Here is a 19,833-nt window from a genome sequence, read left to right on the forward strand (position 1 = left end):
TTGCTTACTGCGCTTGTTTCTCCCACTGTATATTTACCAACAGTTCATCGACTCATTTAAAGTTGTTAATAGTTTGAATGACCACATCACCTTCATCTTTATCTCAAAGCCACCATTGATAACAGATTATTAAAAGATAAAGTACCCAACGGAAGCAAAAGTGTGATGCATGTTACAGGTTACAGCGATTCAAACTCCCCCCCCCCAATCCACAAGGTAACAATATGCAAAACTTAATGGCGCAGTAACAACTTTCATGTAACAAAGACAATGACATAAACAATTAATGATCACACGCATCGAAATGTACATTAGCAGTAAGCAAATTTCTGCCATGCAGCACAATTAATGAGAATTTCTATTAGTATACAAAATACACTGTGCCACTATCATGTACAAAGCCAGAAATGATTTATTAATCTCGAAAAATTCAAGCAACATGACTCGATTGGACAATCTCAGCTGGAGGCATTTACCTTGCGGTATGCTTCATGCATGTAGTCGTCGGGTGTCCGCTTGTTGAAGTGGATAGTTACGGGGTGCTGCCTGGAGTCCACCTGCAAATGAACAATATGTTTTAGGTCGGCATTTATTCACAACCTTATATATTTGATAGCTAACATAACATTTAATACAGGCAGGTAGTCAATACATTACAAGCACTGTTCAGTCAAGCAAAGAAGGGCACAAAATGTTTTTCCTGTGCTGTCACCTAAGCTTACTTAATACTGTTTATGTCACGAGACAGAACAAGCCCTACGGTAAGTGTTGAAGTGGCAGACAAGTGAGCATGGACATGATACAGTGTTCATTACTGCTCTTATGATGGCTAGCCACAAAATCAGCAAAATATGTTTTTTAAAACAATTTGGCTTGTGAAAAGCTGCAATTTTTTTATTTCAGTTTGTGAATGCTGTCATTTCAGAAAGGTTGTGCTGTCTTTGAAGGTATTCTTCACTACAGCTTGCCATGGTACCTAGATCCCAAGCTCCTGCAATGCTGAACAAGCTGGTAAGGCTTTGCTTTTTGCACACTAGCTGCAACACTGCACAATATGGCTGCACAGATGAAACGCCCTTCAAATAACAGCCTGTGAAGTGGGCACCAGCAGCCTTCATTCAAAATAGCCCATACATGCTATGGCAATATTGGTCAGTTGCCTGCCCCTCGGATGACATACTATGCGACTCCTCCTGGTGAAAGGATAGGTCCTTTTCATTCGCTCCACGCTTTGTGAACTAGTCTTTACCAGTTCCTACTCTTGCAAAGCCTATCCCGACACTGCCTGCACAGATCCTGCCTTGCACAAAGCCTGCACTACACACGAGAGGCCCGCCGTGGTTGCTTAGTGGCTTTAGCCTCGAGAACAAACTAGAGGGGCACTGCGAGAGTCGCTCGCGTGATGTCAAGGGATGGACTCGTGCATGTCGTCTGATGCAGTTCGGGCAGTGTCTGAGCGCCTTCTGCAGTGTTTTCGTTCGTTCGGCCTCGTTTCCTCTACTTCTATACTTGGGGTAGTCGTCTAAAATATATTTTTAAAACGTCTCCGTTCGCGAAAATTTATTCAAAGAGCTTATTTCTTAGACGACAATGCAGTTCTCAAAGGCAACACTACAGCGCCAGCCAAAGGAGCGGAGACCAGCCTACTGCAGTTTTTTCATGCGTGGTTCGACAACCGCAAAAACAAAACATATAAGAATCCAGTTATGATACCATACCTGCCGTGGCGCAACAAGCATGTCACAAATGCTGGCTATATTTGACTTCTACACAGTTACCTTGATTTTAATCCGCTAAGACAGGTTTGTTCACGACGAGTAATTTATGGTATGCTATCGAATTTTTGCATTTCTTCACAGAAATGCTCGGCAGTGACACGAGGATATAACACTGCAGTTTAGACTCTACCAAGCCCACCTGCTTCTTTAACTGCTTCTCAAAATTACGTGGTTCATGTGTTTACTTTAAGAGGTGGTAATTTGAAGTAAAGCTAATTGAAGTTTACAGCTGTTTGCAGAATTCGAAGAGGAATGCACCAATATATATCCCCTTTTCCGTGCTACACATTCAACTCACTTGAGCAATTTACCGGTGCTTGTTGCTTGAAAAATACAAATGACAAATCTGTTTGGCGAACTGACACAGGCTGCTCGGCCCAAATTTTTAGTTAAATATGCCTTTTGGACCGTGTGGCTGCAGCCAGAAAGAAGCTGAAGCATCAATCATTAGTAGTATGGGACATATTCAACTCACTTGAATATTGAAGATATATTTCCCCAGTGGAGGGTCAAATCAATTTAAACACGTAATGCTTGTGGTGTCTTCTTTAGGAAGGTTTGTGAGGTTCTCTTTTATGTACCGACAAAGCAACTAGCTCTCCGTATGTATAATTAAACAACGCTGGATCGAGACATGGTGAGGCAGGAGGTGCTTGAATTTTCCTTTTCTAGGCAGCCTAAGCTGCGCTGTGTACCTCGAAACAGTTAGGTATTGCAATTTGCGCTGAGAAGAACTGCTTCATGGTTTCAATTCAAAGTTGTAGTGAACTGATGGGTTTCGCGAACCATGTGGGCCTCGCTATAACAATAGTCCATTGCTACTGTTGCGTGAGAGGTGTGCCATATTGTCGATAAAGACTACTGGGGGCCACCATCAAACATTTCATCGCTTACAATTGATTGGCTCTCGATCTTAACCACAAAACTTTTCTTTCAGGTGATTGCTACTATGGCATTTGTGAATTTGTAACTACTATGTAAGTACTCTACATGACAAGCCGTTGTGTTAGCAGCCATGAGTAATTTGTTTTATGGGGGCCTGTTTCAGAGAGCGGTGAAAGTAGCAGCAAACTTTTTCCTATGAAATGCGCACCTAACTCTTTCTTTTGCGCATTAATAAAGTGGCCATATTTGACTAGAACAACTCACCAGAGTAATAAGAATCATGATAACAGCTTCGCTGGGCAGTGTCAGATTTCTAACACGAATAACATGTTGACACCAAATACCAGAATTTTTCTCCCATGTAAAATGCAATGTCTCTCATATCAAAGTACTAAAGAAATGTTAAGTGTTTAACGAAGGATCATAAAACATTGTGTGTTGAATTTGCACACATTCTCTTTATGCAAAATTCATGGACAGACACAGTGTATATATGCATTGCAAAACCAGTAGGCCCCTTCTACGCTACATACCGTATTTACACGATTGTAAGTCGACCCCTTTTTTAATATTTGAAAGTCTGAAGTTGGGGGGTCGACTTACAATCGAAACCAAAACATGGCCCCGCCAAAAAAAGTGATACAAGCAAGAGCTACAACGTAGTTACAATTTTATGTTTGCTCTATGGCCCTACCCGTATCTAGCGCCGCTGTTCCCATTTGCGGCAGCACCCTCACAACGGCGGCGCTTGCGGGGAGTATCGGTAGTTCATAGAAGAGCAGACACTGCTCGCGGGTTTCTCTTTCTCTGTTTATAAAGGCTAGACGCGTTCCACTTGACTGCCGGCTACGTGCGACATCTATGCTTCCCCAGTCGTCATGAGTGCTGCAGGCCCACTAATTGTTCGGCACTCGTTCACAGCAGCGTTCAAGGGGGCTGCCATCCTTTACGCCGAAGAAACAAATCACTGCGCAGCGGGCCGCAATTTCGATGTTTCTAAACGGGTGGTGCGAGAGTGGCGACTGCAGTGAAGCGAAATTTTCACCGTGTGACGGCAAGTGACAAATTTCCCACGTGCCGAAGTCTGGGCGCTTTCCGGAGCTGTACGCTAAGCTTGCGGCGTACGTCGCTGAAATGCGTGATCGGTCCCTGCCATTGAAGTGCGACGTGATCATGAAACAAGCCCGGACCTTCGCCTTAATTTTAAGGTTCTGCTCTGCCGTGAGTACAACGAGTAGCTGGCGGCAGAAGACTGCGAAATTACGCCAACCGGACCTGTCAAAAGAGCCTCCGTGATGGCTGCGTGTGGTTGGGTGCATTTGGCTTGGGCTGCTGTTCTGCAAGATGTCCTGGTGCGGTCGTTTGCCAAATTTGAAATTTCGCTGGACCACGACGCGCTGTGGGACCGCAGCAATGATGACGATGGCAGCACTAGTGAAGACGAGTAGTCGAGTGACCATGTCAGCTACTAATAAATTTTCGTTATCGAATGCGCCCTCGGGTATGCTCTCTTATTTTTTTTTCTTTTTTTCGGTCAAGCGATATGGGGGGGTCGACTTACATTCGAGTCGACTTACAATCGTGTAAATACGGTAGCTTGTGATATCCAAGCCACAAATTTCCTCGACTCAGGTGCTTTTGAAGGAGGAACTGTGGTTCAGGCATGGCAGCAGAAAGAACCTGACATATCCTTCAATAAGTACGGCTTGAGCCACCCGTACTCCAAGCATACACAAAGGGAACGAGCGCGCGTGGCAGCCGAGCGAGCCAAAGCGAGCGCCATCCTGGCTGTGACGTCACTTGCGAGAGGGCACCACTTCAAATTTTGCCGCTAATGATGTTAGGCTGCTAATCACGAGGTCACAGGATCGAACCCCAGCCACAGTGGCTGCATTTTGTTGTGCGCAAAATGCAAAAACACTCGTGTAATTCGATTTAGGTGCAGGTTAAAGAACCCCAGGTGGTCCAAATTTCTGAAGTCCTCCACTACGGCGTGCCTCATAATCAGATAGTGGTTTCGGCGTGTAGAGCACCATAATCTAATCTAATCCCACACAACAGAGTAGTGGAGTGACAACTGCCGCTGTAGCTCAACTGGTAGGGCATCACAAGCTTCATGAAGAGGTTGGTGGGCTCAACCCGCACCGGTTGTCTTCTCTACCTCTTCCATTTTTCTTCTCCTTTATCAGGAACATGAAGCTTATTGCAAATGTAACCATCATCCTTATTTATTCATACTGTATTTTTGCACGTATAACCCTCACCAAACATAAAAGATTTAACAGTAAAGTCAGGGTGCGAGTCATACGCAAATTTCACCTTTAAATGTGGCTTCATGTTAGCGCATGCCACGCTGCTGTGACGCCAAATTTAAAGGCATGCTTTCTTGTCATTCAATGTTTTGTAAGTTTCATTATCTCCAGGGGAACCCCACCCTCCCTTGAAGCGCCCTTCTCTCCGCTTTTATGGTCGCTCATTCACCTCTTTACAGGTTGCTGCTTTGTGTTTAGTAGCTAGTGAAGTGCACATGGCAATAGCAATAGTGCATGCAGCACCAGTGAACTAGAAGTCGAATCAATATGAGCTGTGCTCATATTGATAGAACTGTAGAGAGGAGAATAAGGAGAGGGAGGAGAAGAGGCAGGTTCCATATAAGAGAGGGAGGAGGTGACGTGAGAAGGCAAGGAAATCCCACTACTATACGACAGTGGTTGCAGGGAAACAGGATAAGCTTAAGTTCAAGGTACGCTACAGTACGTGGCTGCTATTTCTGAAAAATAACTGCCATGCAAGTATGTCAAGTGAGAAACTTACGCGGGGCGTGCAGAACCAGAGCCGCATTAATTAAAGCACACCGCAGGGTGCAGGAGACACTACAGAAGCGGTCAACCGTCAAATCAACACTTCTGTGCCCGCCGTATTAGCTTTGCGGCTATGGCATTGCTAGAGGTCGTGGATTTGATCCCAATCACGACAGCCGCATTTCGACGGGGGCGAAATAGGAAACGCATATGCACTTGGATTTGGGACACGTTAAAGAACACCACAGCGTCAAAATTAATCCGGAGTCTGCCACTACAACGTGCCTCATGATCCGATTGTGCTTTTGGCACATGCAGCCCCATAATTGAATTCAAGTTTCATACTTATGCCATGATGCGATGCACCATGTGAGGCGATGACAACACTCATACCTCTCAGACGTTATAAAGTATGGCACACAACAATGCCTCAAGCAATCCCCTCTCCCTGTGTGTTCTGCATACTATGCAGCCAAACAGCAGTCGTGCAGGCAAGGTAACGTTTAACATCAACTCACCACTCTCGTGTTAGCCTAAATGCTGAAGAAACTAAGCTTTAGCCGTCAACATCACCGCTAATTATTATCAATCAAAGCATCCAACATGGAAAGCTTCGCTTACATCGATTCCCACAGCGCGTGCGATCTGCATATATTTTTTTCTTATTTTTCTCGGGCAGTTGCAATTGGAGGTGCGGGTTACAAATGTAAAAAATATGGTACATTTTAATTAAAGAAGCAAAAAGAAAAGAGAACTAATAAAAATATTTAGCTTCCTCTAGGCTTTCTTTTGCATCACTGTCTGCTGGCTTAATATGACTATGACATACAACACATATGACACAAAAGTTCATGCAAACAGCACTCGACCCCACTTTCATGGCTAGCAGGTGGAAACCAGTCCATTCTGCTTGCCCAAATTTCAATACAGAAGTTGATGGCAAAAGCTAGATGCACCTTGATGACAGGCGGGGGCTTCTTGAAGAGGTGAGTGTTTTGTGTGAAGTCTTCCACCCTGAGTGTTGCCGACATAATGATGAGTTTCAGTGGGCTTCCTTTCTGCATTGAATGAAGGGAATGCAATAGCACAAGCTTTATCTTCTGTGGCACTTTAGGTACAACACACTAAAGATGAAAGTAAGCTGAGGTGTTATTATTAAATTACACTTCTGCAACGCCAAAAAAGCAACTCTTACCATGACAGGAAGCTTGATCAGCTAGAAAATACGTAAGGGCGAAAGACTGGTGGGGATGCTGCTTTGCAGTTGCCCCAATAGCTCAACATGCTGTCATGGATTTTAATAGCATCTCCTTGGGATTAGTGAATTCTTTAACACTAAAGGAGGACAAGAATGTGTGCTAAAAGAGTCAGAGACTGAACCTAGCAAGCGTTGAGAACTTTTATTACGTAGCCATGGCCCAAACATGAGAAAAATGCTTTGAAATCTATGACGTAAGGTTGACTTAGTGGCACTGGGCTTTTGGCTCAGAATTAAAAACAACATACATGGAAGTTCGGCCTTGATTTTTTTCTTTTAGCAACCAACTTTATACAGCAGAATGAACAGAAATAGAGATTATTTTGCCAATTTAAATACACAGAATGTATCGGTATAAGAGGGCACAAATGTTCGTAGTCTACTCAAAGTCTCTCATTCTTCTTTCATTTTGCAACATGGTCATACAACCCATGCTTAATTCACAAATATGAAATATTTTGGTTGTTGTTATGGTTCCCACAACCCTTAAGCTTTTGCTCTCAGATCCAGTTATATAAATTAAAAATAGTGTTAACCAGACAACATAACTTTTGATACAAGAGCTGCCATACGTATGTACAAACAAATAATAATGCGACTTTTTGTACACCATTTCAACATACACAAACTGCAGAAAAAAGATTATTCACGAGTGTTAGAGAGGATGCAGCTGTGATTACCTTTGCCGGTAAAGTGCAACACCAATAAAAACACATACATATAAAAACATAGTACATAGTCCTCTGAGTAGCACTCATGTTCATTATAAAAAGAATCGGATCTCCGAAATATGGTTATGCATTTGCTTCTTAATGCTTTTGTGGTTTCAACAGTGCAATGTAGAACAAATAATCCTATGATATGCATCTACACAGATAAGTCATATAACATCAGTTAAGGCTATGGTGCAAAACAACTTACCCGTCGTCGCAGCGGCACAATTCTTGACAGAAGGCCAATCAGGATGTCGGAGTAGATGCTTCGCTCATGAGCTTCGTCAATTATTATTACAGAGTAGCCAGTGAGAAGAAAGTTCTGGCACATCAATAAGAGAGAGAGAGAAAGAGTAAATGGTAGAATTGATGAGGCAATAGCACTAAATACTGAGAACAGAGACAAGACAAAAACATACGCAGCCCAGTCGTTAACATCTCCCTGTGTCTCACATTTTCCTTCTTTCTGCGTAAAATTCAACTAGCTGTCTTTTTTAATGACAGACTAATACCTGACTAGCACACCATACTGTATTACCAGAGCTGTGATCAACGTTACGTTGGTGAGAGAACATATTACAAATAAATATTGCCTACACGAGTCCCAAGGACTCGTGTAGGCAATAGACACAAGAAAGAAAAGTCCCAAGTTCTGCAGTGATGCAGATACAAAACACAAGCACCAAATTTGGTGTACTACTTCTGGTACTCTGCATTTAAAAACACCAAACGATGTTTATGCTCACAATATATTTATCCTTAAAAAAAAAAAAAGGACTTAAAGTGCTCAGCCCCGAGACCTGTTATCTAAACAAATACTACCGTATCTACTCCACTAAGGGCCAAACTCCCGTAAGTGCTGCACCTCCAACTTGGCAGACAACAACAAGAGAGAGAGGGAATAAGAAGAATTTTAAGACTGAAGAGAACGTCACAGCTTCAGTGCATGCTCTTGGAATCTGAGTGCATGGTGTGCACGGTCTTAGAGGATCGCTGTGAAAAGCTTTTAAGTTGCAGTCATATCTAACATCATGGAGGACACTGAGGATGACTGTATCCATGAGTGTGCTACCGAACCGAATCTGGGCAGCGGTGAAAGCGACAGTAGTGATGACTATAGGTAGGCACCAGGTGCTTGGCATGCTTGCATGATCACATATGGGTGTTATGAAAATAACAGCGTTAGCTCTTTATTGAAAGGGGGTGGGGGGGGAGGGTACTATGCACGGACAGTAAAATCTGACCGCAATAGCCCAAGATTGCATAAGGAAAAAAGTGCAGGTCTTACACGAGTATATACGGTACCACCTGATCGCAGGTTCGGTATTTTTTTTTTTGAGAACTAAAAAAAAATCTATGGGCACCTGAACCATCTATGGAAGCAGGGAAGATCAGCCACTAGACATTTCTCCTCCCAAGTACAGAAAAGAGTAATGATGCTTAACTTCGTTGATCTAACAAGAACTGGTTTAATCAGTATGATGTGACCCCAATGGTCCAATGAGAGAACACCAAGTTAGATACTGGAACACTTCTAGGTAATTCAGTATCACCTACTTAACATAAACCTACCCTTCAGTAGTGCCTCCCACCGCAATGCTCCTAAGTAGCACACCTTGTTAGCCCTGTTCATGTGCCATTGCTAACAGCATAACACTCCTATTCTGCTTTAAAATGATATTACTGTTGTAATGAGCAACCCACATCAAAGAAGAAAGCATTATACAAACTGGTAGTGGGAAAATAACAGTAAGTGTAGCGAAGAAGAGGGGTACTACAGTGGGCCATCCTCTCCAGCGCTTTCTAATGGGTCAATCTCTTCAGCACTTTTGCTCGGGGAACGTCGGTCATGCTGGCAGTCCATGCCCTGCTCTAACGGTTGGCAGCAAATACCGGTGACTAATAAACACCTTTACAGTAAGGGATATTTAGTACTACCAACAGACAAAAGGAGTGGCGTGTTTTATCTGGAACACAGAACCAAGCTGGGCTGCTACCATGACAAGTCTGTTGACAGTATGGGCACTTTGCACAGCACATCTGTAATGGCCAGCTGCAAGCAGAACTCTGAAATGATGCTGAGTGCACTTACATTTTGAATCTCTTTCAGAAGGACACCATCTGTCATGAACTTGATCTTGGTGTCACCTGTGACATTTCCTTCAAAGCGAATTTGGTATGAGACCTCCGAAGAGGAAAGGCTCATCTCCTCGGCAACTCGCTTTGACATGGACACGGCAGCCACTCGTCTAGGCTCAGTAATGCCCACCATTTTTTCCCTGCAAGGCAGTAGGCAGAAAACTTTAGTCAAGATGCTGCACATTTGTTCGACTACAGCCTGTGAAGGCGCAGTGGTGCAGCCATGTATGTTTTTAAGTGGGAAGGAGTTGGTGTGGGAGGAGGGCAATTGGCTTGGGACGCGAAGGCAAGTAGGTGTTTTGACGTGCCATATAATGCCAGGTATCCTGGTGTACAGAAAATTCGGGAGGTGGACAGGACATGGGTGGCAAGGGGGCATGCCAAGTCCTTTCTATGCAATGAGTCAGAGTAAAGACCTTTGCAATGTAATGAATGAGAAGAAGGGGAACGGAGAGGCCCGGTTAACACTCCCAGGGCTTGATCTAGTTCCCATATAATAACCAAAAAAGTGGATGGGAAGACGGCGCCGTGGTAGCTCAATTGGATAGAGCACTGCACACGTAGTGCTACAATGTGGGTTCATATCCCACCTGCGTCATGTCATTTTTTTTTTCAGCCACTTTCATTTCCCTTTATCATATCTACATTTCAATTAACACAAGTAATTTACCCTATGCTTTCTTAGGTTCCATTTCATTATCTGATGGTTTTCTTTGATTGTGCCTAACAAAAATTGGACCACTTGTTTCTCCTTCTCATTCATTTAGAAGCTTTTCAGCGTCACAGAAAAGAATAACAAAAGAGGAAGAGGTTTTTCAATTTCAGACGTCAGCCTCCTCAAAAGGTTCGCAGCTGTGTATCACCATGTATCTATGCAGCTGGTAACAATAGTTCATTTTTTTAATTGTGAGGCATGAACTACTACTGACTCTCTGCAGTCTTAACTGAGGAGTATTTTATAGATGCCGTGAAGCAATATTGTGGGTTGACAGCAATCAGCATACCTGGTGTATCCAGCTTCGTAAAGAAACTGGGGCACCTGCGTTGTCTTTCCTGATCCAGTTTGGCCACAAATCACCACGACATCATGTTCTGCTATGGCTTCCATTATTCTTTGTTCTTCCGCCAGAATTGGAAGCTGGTGCCGAGCTTTCTGCAAAAGAGTGCAATTCGAATGCAGCATAGCCAGCAACAACCATAAGCAAAGGACCCGTAGCCATACTTTTATAACATAAATCACAATTTATTTTGGCGTCACCTCGTGAATACTGAGCAAAACCAAGAAGCAGGTGTCAAATTGCCTTGATGGCTGCCATTAGCTGGAGCAAGCAATGCCAGCACTGTCTTAAGTTAAGGACACTAAAAAGAAACACTCAATCAGTTTAGATAGACAACATATCTTTTAAAAGCTACTTTCACTAATTTCACGCTAATTAGTTGATTATTAGATTATAAAATGAAGACCGAAGTCCCATTTTTAAAATTTTGTGCCAGAATCTTAACGCCAGCATGTCAGTATGATGTCACAGGCTTCAATTTTTCTTTTCCCCTTTGTACTTGGGCCATTGTGGAGCACTAAACGTTCTCGAAACTTGCCAAGTTTGGTCTATGGCTCCTTTAAGTACAATGTAATCCATCTTCATCAATAAAAAATAAATTAAACCCGAGCGGATGCCATCAAGATCCATGTCACGGCAAGATACGGCAGGAACTTCAATGCGGCGTTATTACCAGCGTCTTTAATTGTTTTGGTCTTTTCTGGCTTACCAATCGTCTCCTGACATTAAGAAAGATTACTAATATGGCTTAATATCTTTTTTTTGTTGTAATGTCCCTTTAATCAATTCAGCAGATGTGCTGGTTTATTCAATTAACATTTTTGGGGTAAGTATTTGCTCCTTGTAACAATCGCTTGGTAATGGCTAGACAGCCATGCATGCTCACAGTGAGCATGTGATAGGATCTTATCGCACTTGGACTTTATCGGAACATGATGCGGCTCCACTTCGGCAGTCGCTTTTGTCACGCCGTGCGCGATTTGAGAGGTGTGTTTGCAATCAGCCGTTTGTAATTCAATTATTTGACCATCTGCGTCCACGGAAGCTTCCATTTATTGTCTTGGCATTCCTTAGCAGCGGCAGTGAAATTCGTTATATTGAAATCACATACACACTTCATTATATTGAGGTTTTAAATACATAATGGTCTATGGACAAAATGTTATGAAATGTTAAATACTTTGTTATATAGAGAATTTCATTATATTGAAGTTCGTTATATCGAGGTTTAACTACTAGGCTGCAGAATTCTTGGTACTATGAGATTTTAGTAACTAGAAAGTCAGAGGTAACCGAAAATATTTTTGATGGTCTCCAAACACACATGCAGATCATAGCATGAGACATGCTATGGCATTCGAGGCCCTCTGCAACGATGTTGAGAGGGTGATATGAGCAAGTAGATGCCCTTGAAAATCATGTACTGGTTAACCTTTTATCTGCTTGTATCTTAACACATTTATTAAGCTGTGTAACCTTCACCTGATTGGATGGGTTTTCACTTTCTTTTATCGCCATTGAACATCTGGGTGACATAGAGAACAGACCTGGAACAAAATAAGCACCCTGTTTTAAGGAAAGAAAGTTGGCTTACTTGAATTTCTTCAGTCCTGTGAACAGGCATAAACACCGAAGGTGTAGAATGCCTAACAGTTTTCACTGGAGGCTGCTGTTTGTTTTCCTCTGGTGTTGCTACGGAGGCAGCCTGAGCATCTTCGACTGTCTTTTCGGTTGCACTTTCTGCTACAGCATCGCTCTCTGGATTTTCAGTAGCCTCATCTTTCCCATTCTCCTTCGTTTCCAGAGCAGTCTGGCTCTCACTAGACTCCTCTTTGCTGGGCGGCGGCTCGTCATCGTCTGCCACGCTGTCTTCAGATTCGGATGATTCCGAGTCAAAACCTAGGACGTCGTCTCTCTGGATGCGGGCTCTCTTGGGTGCCATTCGCCTGCTCCCTTTGACACTGCTTATTCTCGCTGAACCCTTTTTCTCGTCTGGCTGAGGCGCAGTGGTGAGCTCACTGAGGCTGTTTGAATATGAGACAAGAAACACGCAATCGAGGCAGGAGTCGCTCCACTGTCTATGCACTTGTAGAAGGCAGCAGGCAAGGATGGCCAAATTCATAGGGGCCATTAATTCAGTATGAAGTCTGCTGACAAACAAGGTGAAGTTAAAAGTAAAAAGACCTCAGAAGTTGAATCACTGGGGCTGTGTGGCAGCAAGACAGGAAACAAGAAAGTCGGGCAAGAATGGAGCTCTCGTACAGGTTCTCCTAAAAGGCAGCAGGGGGAAAGATGTGTAACCAGTAGATCCAATCGGAAAATTCAGATCCAAGTGTGCTAAAAACCCCCCCCTAATGCGAGTTCTACGAAACAGGAACTAAGTGAAATAAAAGAGAGCAAATAAAATATAATAATAAAGAAATTTCCATGTCTGCCTGGTTTTAATTGAAATGCATGAAAGCAAGGACTACTTATCGACAACTAAAAACGAATCACTGAACCTGTATTGGAAATATGAACATGAGGGGAAAAAAAATAATTGCGCAGAGCCTCCACCCTTTCAATGCTACACTCATTGGCGTAATATAGCAGCACAGTAAACATAAGCGCTCCTTTTGTAATTTCACTGGCCCGGCAATTCGATGCAATTTGCAAGAAAGCGTGGCTCTGGAAATTCTCTTACCGTTTCAGGCCTTTTGTCTGCATGGCAGATGTGGAAATTAGCATAGACAGCTCCTTCTGGCTGGCCTGTGATTTCTGCAGCTCTTCCAAGAGGTGAGCCCTCTGCCCCAAGCAATAAATGTTCAAATAAAAGTTTTTTTAGATGTAACATTTCTACGTACACAATTACATAAATCACGAGCGCCTGAATAACTTGCATGCCTCTGAATTGGTGTTGATAGCCATGATTGTTACTGGAAAGTACCCATTCCTACCGCCACTAAAACTTTAATACTGAAAATAATGAATACTCGCTATATATACTCTGTTAATCAGCTGTATAACAATGGACAAGGCTGCGATACATTCTTTATCAATCATGAAAAATGTACACTGGAGGGACTGTTACATTAACATATCATGCATTACAACTTCCAAACACCTTTACAAATATTATTCACTTTTGAAGGTCAACATGGGTTTGAAATATGGTACACGTACTTCATTCTAGCTAATGCGATGGAAACACAGGAAAATAGATGTCATGCCATTCCACTAAGAGACTTAACTGCCAGCTCAGTAGTTCAAATCTAAGTGAATAAAATCAACGCGGTTGTAACAGAAATTCATTATCAAAATCTCCCTTTATTTTGCTTGCGCCAAGATCGCAGCAGCGGGTAATCAGGTCATCGAGGAAACTTACATTGATCTTCTTGTTTTTCTTTTCCAAAATCTTTTGAAGAAGTTTCTTCTTCTTCTTGGAAAGCTTTGGGGCCACCTTGGCATTTTGAACTTTGTTCGCTTCTTTCTTTTCAACTTTCTTGGAAGGCAGTACCAAGGCATTGCTGCTGTCGTACTTGTCCTGCCTCACATCTAGTTCGACTTCGACCTGTTGACAAGGTGACATGCGATGCACTATTTCAGTTCACAGTGTTTTGTTGCAAGAACGAAACTTAGTTTAGTTTTGCGTTCCTGCTGCGCCACATGGTATACGTGGCAAGATGCATACGCCACTTCAGAAAATCCTAAACGACAGTGCGTGCTCTAAATTTCTCATGGCGAAGAATAGCTGCTGAAGTTAAAAAGGTATTGACAGTCTCACTTCTTGCATAACGCTGAACAATGTGTAAGCGCCACAATACAGCAATCAACCTGTTCGTCCTTCTGTATTAAGATCCAATGAGAACATTGTTTCTGTGTCAGTCAGACTTGCGCATGTCGTTCAAAACCATTTAGGAGGCAATACCAAGAATGAACAGACAACGTATTTGCGACTTTGCTAAGAGAACATGACAAGCACCGAAGAGATCGAGCACGCAAGTCTGACTATCGATATGGCATGACGTCGCTCACACGTGAGGAACCAACCTCAGATGGTTTTTCGTTGTCTGTGGAGTTTTTCTGCTGTGAGCTCCTTGCTTTGGCATCGTATTTGCGGCGAGATCGCCCCATCTTGCTGGAGATCACACGACGCGCAGTGCAACGCACGTGGACCAAGTTGATGTTGCGCGACACATTGTTACTATCATGACACCCGGAACCCGCCCAAATAATCCAATAAATTTACGTAGTTAAAAAAAACATTTGCATATTACTGTTCAACTTTTTTATTGAAAAAGCTTTTTACACGTTAGGGGCTACGTCATACCCGTTTTCGTAGCTTGTTTTGAAAAAGCCAATAACAAATTGCGCTTTGAGTTAGAGTACGAATTATTAGTGCTACAATGCATGCTTCAACTATGCTGTATCTGTGCTTTACCTTTCACACCTACCGCTAAGTGACGCTGCACACTTAAAGACCGATTTGTATTTAGCAGGGCATAGAGTTACTATACTGACTCTAGAGGACAAGCTACCCATAGGGCCCATGCATTAAAATCGGGAACCTCAAGAGCGCCGCCATGTTGCTACGCGCCGAGGTTGCCAGCTCCTGAGACGCTTGCTAGACTTGGTGACAGTAGTCAGTTTTAATCCGGCAACAGTAGCAGCGTAGCAGCATGGCGTCTCGCTTGTTATGTTGTGATGTGTGCGTGCAGCCGTGTGTTTGTGCTTTATAAGTCGGTTCTTTATTCTATGTTGCGGGATGGTGTGGATGTGGTCCATGTTGGCCGTACAGCTGGCAGTTATGCAACCGAGGGATGATCCTGTTCAAGTTTCTGGCGGTATGCGGTTTTCAGCGGTCACGCCTGTTGCAGGAGTGTCACTCGACGACGTTACGAGCTCGAAGCTGTGGTCAGATTCCTCGTTGGCGTTCCGTAATTATCTTTGCACGGGCGCGGTATGTTGCAATAGCCGCTTTCGCGATCTATCGTCGTGACGATAGATCGGGTTTTTTATTATTATAAGTAATGATCCAGCTGTAGGGCACATGTAACCGACAAACGGAAGTCTCAGGAGAGCACCTGAGATGATAGTAGAGCAGGCGGCGCAGGAACTCCAGGGCACCCGAGGGACAGTGGGGGGATCAAAGCTCGAAGCAGAACGGTACGTAGGTTGGGGCCGCCGAGGCAGGTGTGTGCCAGGGAGTGTTCGCACGGACAGCTCCCCAGGCACGCGCAGCCGTGCCTCGCAAGGTCGAGATACTTTAAAGGCACCTGCGCCCATTGTCTTTCTTTTGCCTCGGCGCAGTGAGCACGATTAACGAGAATAATGTGGAGGGCATCCGGTGCAGTCGCGAATGCATCATGACAAATGTAGCTCGCGTCGCCTGGCGTCTGTAGTAATATCAGAGTTGGTTGTATGAACTTTCATAATACGTTTTGTTACGGTAGCTCAACGGAATGGGTCTAGAGGACGGTGTTGGTACATTTTTTCGTACCGCCCTAATCCTATACCCCCACTACAAACACACACATACCCCCTTTTTTTATGTATACATACAATTCCTTGCCATGACGGATCATAGCCTCCTTTATTTTTGAAAAATAGAGGCGGCTATGGACCGATTGACCAGTTCAAGTTGTCAACTTGTCAGTAACTGTCGTAGGAATCACTGTAATAAACATAATTCCACGATCGGATTGTTTACTTTCATTTTTTGTTGTAGCACTGAGGACTACATAGAACTTTATTTTGTATATGTGAGAGAAGTATGTGGATATCACGAGCTTAAGCCAATGTGCGATACACAGACAAAGCAGCTGCTACAACATGAACTGCATTGAGGGCCACACAACACATACGTAATTAAAGGTGCAAAAATATAGGGGGAAGCTTCAAAATACGCTCTGTAGCACTGCAAAGTATAACATATATTGTATGTGTACAATAAATGTTCAAAAATACAATGCATCAATGTCCCATTTGCCTTCAAGTTTATTATGAAGTTCAAGTTTACTGAAGTTTATTATGAGCATATGTACAACAGGAATCAACTAACACACCCGCAGTCAAGGTGGCTGTTCGAGGTGTGCTGGCTGCCTCAGTGTAAGAAAAAGAAATTGGGTAAATGTCGACACCAGTGCCACTGCTTCTTGCCTCTGACCTGCACGTGCCTCTGTCGCATCTTTGTGCACAAGTGTGCTGGCGTGGCGAGGCGTAGGAGTCATCCGAGAGAAAGAGTATTGTTTACATGGAGAAGTGGCTGTTCACATTGCCTGTCACTTTCCCTCAAATGTTTCCTTCGCGACTAAGGTGACACACCTGCAGTCAAGGTGGCTGTTCGAGGTGTGCTGGCTGCCTAAATGAAATAAAAAGAAATTAGATGAATGTCGATACCAGTGCTATTGCTTATTGTCTCTTACCTGCATTTGCCTCCACGGCCTCTTGGTTTGTGGAGTCTGTATGAGGGAGCTGCTGTGGCTAGGCGTAGGCATTGTCTAAGCAAAAAGAAAAGGCCATTTAAATGGGCAATTATGGAAATAAATGCAGTTATGTCTGCTTCTTGCACTCTTCTTGCCTAAAAGTTTTCAAACATAGTGTCCAGAACACACCAGCACTTTGACTGCTTCTGCTTTTTACCTGCAGGTGTTGTTGCGAGATCCTTAGTATGGCTGCATGCAGCATTGTAACACTTGGTGGAGGCATTTGAAGTGGTAGCCAAAAATATAAAGAATCATCCTTGTCTGCACAAATGCTTTCAATTTCTAAATGCAGTGGTAACTATCACTATTGGTGCAAGGCCCCCCCACATCTATGCGGCAAGTGCCATAGCTCGAAACTGAATTGTTCCTTTAGTGTTTCACAAGGCATCTGATATGTCCACATTAGATGTGATGTGTTTGTTTTTATTTATCCCAGTGTGGAGAGAGCATCATTAAATGGCTGAAGTACTATAGCGCCAAACAGACGACACAAGAAGAAGAGACACGGACGAGCGCTTATGTCCGTGTCTCTTCTTCTTGTGTCGTCTGTTTGGCGCTATAGTACTTTAGTAATATGCACCAACTAGCCCAACAAAAAGTTCTGCTGAAATATCATTAAATGTTTTGTTTATTTTTGCGTGTCTTGTTTTTTGGTTTATTCCTGAATTTATCATGATGCTAAAGTGACTTATGTAATGGCAATCAGCTTTTGTTTTGCAGAAAAACAATGCATTTCCTGACCCATTGTTTGACATCCCCTCACTCGCATAATTTTGCAGAGTATTCTACCTATATTGACTTGCTTGACCTCCACTAAAGGGTCTTGCATTTTTAAATACGACTCTTTCCTTAAAACCATTCGACACTTCTCATAATTTCTGTACCTTGGGCTTCTGATACTCTGCATTCACTATTTTTGCTTGTTTCTGACTAGAAATGTCTTCTTCAATTTAGAGCTTAAATTTTACCTTTGGAACACACGGAAGGGCTTGCCATTGCATATCTGCATAAAAGGGAAACATGTTTCATTAAACATTTGCAAAATCCCATTGAAGATTGATGAATGCAGCTTGCAGTGTGATATGACTGAATGAGCCATAAAAGTAACTCATCTTACTTGGTAAATGAAAGCACATATTAGTGTGATGCACAAGATACGTTACACTAACGTGGTGGGTTCTCTTGCTTATACAGCAAAATAATCGGTGCGCGAGAAAAAAAAATTATTTTTGCATAACCCTTGTACACACTGACTTAAGGAAAATGAGCTGGAGCTGTCCACATGATGTACTTATTTTACCTGCGAGTATGGTCAACAAAAATGTGTCCCAGCTGCTTAGTGGTATTCCAGATTATGTCAGTATTGCATATGTGCCTGATGTGCCTGTTGTCGAAAATAATTGAATTTTGAAAGTGCTCGCAGGGATCTGATGTGCATATCTGCAGTTTATGGATACATGTAAAAGACTCAGCATCAAGTGCAAGTGAACGGTCCCACAGGCCCGGAGTCGATCATGCAAATAGATTCGCTGCACAAATTTGTGACATGAAATGGCATGCAAGGAAGTGTTGAAAATATTCCACAGTTAATAAAACGCCTAAGCTATTAATATGTGGGTTGATGCACTCGTTATGCAAAACGGAGGTGAGGCGTGCAGACAGGAAACAAGAGTAGAGTATTTACAAGCAAACAACACGCGCGCCGCCCACTTCTCTACTCTTGTGTCCTGTCTGCACGCCTCACCTCTGTTTTGCATAATGAATCCTTACGAACTAGCTCAGCTTTCTGTCGTTCTAAGTCTCCATGCACTCTATTTCGTCCGCATTAGGCACTCGCCTCTTGATTACTTCGTGGCACAGAAATACTCGGTCATCAGGCTGTTTTTCTGCTGTGGCCTTTGTAGAAGCATGATTGTTCAAAGTGCAACAATTAAACAGATTCTTTGAGTTGCTTGTGGCTTCGCCAATACAATTCCGGTGCGCTGGTCCGCCTGTCCAGCAATTTCCTACTGAAGGGAAACCTGCAAATAAAAACAGCGCTCCGCATGCAGAAAAATGCTCTACTGTGACGCTTCTCGAACGATTGTGATGTACCACAAGAGCTGCCTACTCGCGTGATATTCTCAACAAGGAGATACATTCGTTTACTTACATGTGAAGGTATATGCCAGACCACTTCGGGGCTTCGGTGGCACATAGGGCACGAGTGTGTCATAGCGTCCGATGTCGACGCGCGATCGCATGTCAAACGAAACTACTACGCATCCAAAAAACAGATTCGAAACCGAAATTCGCGTCATCCTTTATTGCATGAATGCGTACATCGTGATTTACATAAGTCACGGACTTAGCGATCGCTTTCTGTAAACTTAATATTAACGTACCACCTTCATAAAGCCATCAGGTATGCGTTTTTAGGTGACAAAGCATAAGGTGACCTGTACTTGTTCTCAGCTCTTTCAATAGTAATTGCGCTGGCCACATTGACCAGTAGCAACAGGGCGGCGCCCTTGAGGTTCCCACTTTTCCGGCCCAGCTTTTCCTCTAGAGTTGTTCTACTAACTCTATGTAGCAGGGCATAAAGCATGACATAAAGTTCCTAAATAAATACTAATATAAAACTTTATGTAGCAGGGTTTATATTAAATGGTATTTGTTTAGAAACTCTATGGTTTATACGAAATATGTCAAAATTTATGTTTGATTTTATAACATAAAATTATAATATTACTTATAA

General features: G+C 43.1%; 1 protein-coding gene and 1 long non-coding RNA gene across 2 annotated transcripts in view; both read right to left on the reverse strand.

The window, feature by feature from the left end:
• The window catches only part of kz (putative ATP-dependent RNA helicase kurz), a 42,027-nt gene extending 27,206 nt beyond the window's left edge, over positions 1-14,821 (reverse strand). The window contains exons 1-9 of the mRNA XM_065448567.1: positions 14,662-14,821; positions 13,997-14,182; positions 13,316-13,416; positions 12,227-12,656; positions 10,579-10,727; positions 9,528-9,714; positions 7,644-7,757; positions 6,421-6,522; positions 477-557 (exon numbers count right to left, since the gene is read on the reverse strand). Of these exons, the coding sequence (XP_065304639.1) occupies positions 477-557; positions 6,421-6,522; positions 7,644-7,757; positions 9,528-9,714; positions 10,579-10,727; positions 12,227-12,656; positions 13,316-13,416; positions 13,997-14,182; positions 14,662-14,745 (1,434 nt within the window). The 5' untranslated portion in view covers positions 14,746-14,821. The remainder of the gene's footprint in view (positions 1-476; positions 558-6,420; positions 6,523-7,643; positions 7,758-9,527; positions 9,715-10,578; positions 10,728-12,226; positions 12,657-13,315; positions 13,417-13,996; positions 14,183-14,661) is intronic.
• Positions 14,822-16,590: 1,769 nt separating this feature from the next.
• Positions 16,591-19,659, reverse strand: LOC135915477 (uncharacterized). Its single transcript, XR_010568637.1, has 4 exons — positions 19,249-19,659; positions 18,065-18,099; positions 17,037-17,111; positions 16,591-16,972 (listed from the first exon to the last, which is right to left on the reverse strand). It is a non-coding gene; the product is annotated as an uncharacterized lncRNA (long non-coding RNA).
• Between the last annotated feature and the right edge of the window lie 174 nt (positions 19,660-19,833).

This window comes from Dermacentor albipictus, chromosome 2, assembly GCF_038994185.2.
Source record: "Dermacentor albipictus isolate Rhodes 1998 colony chromosome 2, USDA_Dalb.pri_finalv2, whole genome shotgun sequence".
In the NCBI taxonomy this organism is placed as follows: Eukaryota; Metazoa; Arthropoda; class Arachnida; order Ixodida; family Ixodidae; genus Dermacentor; species Dermacentor albipictus.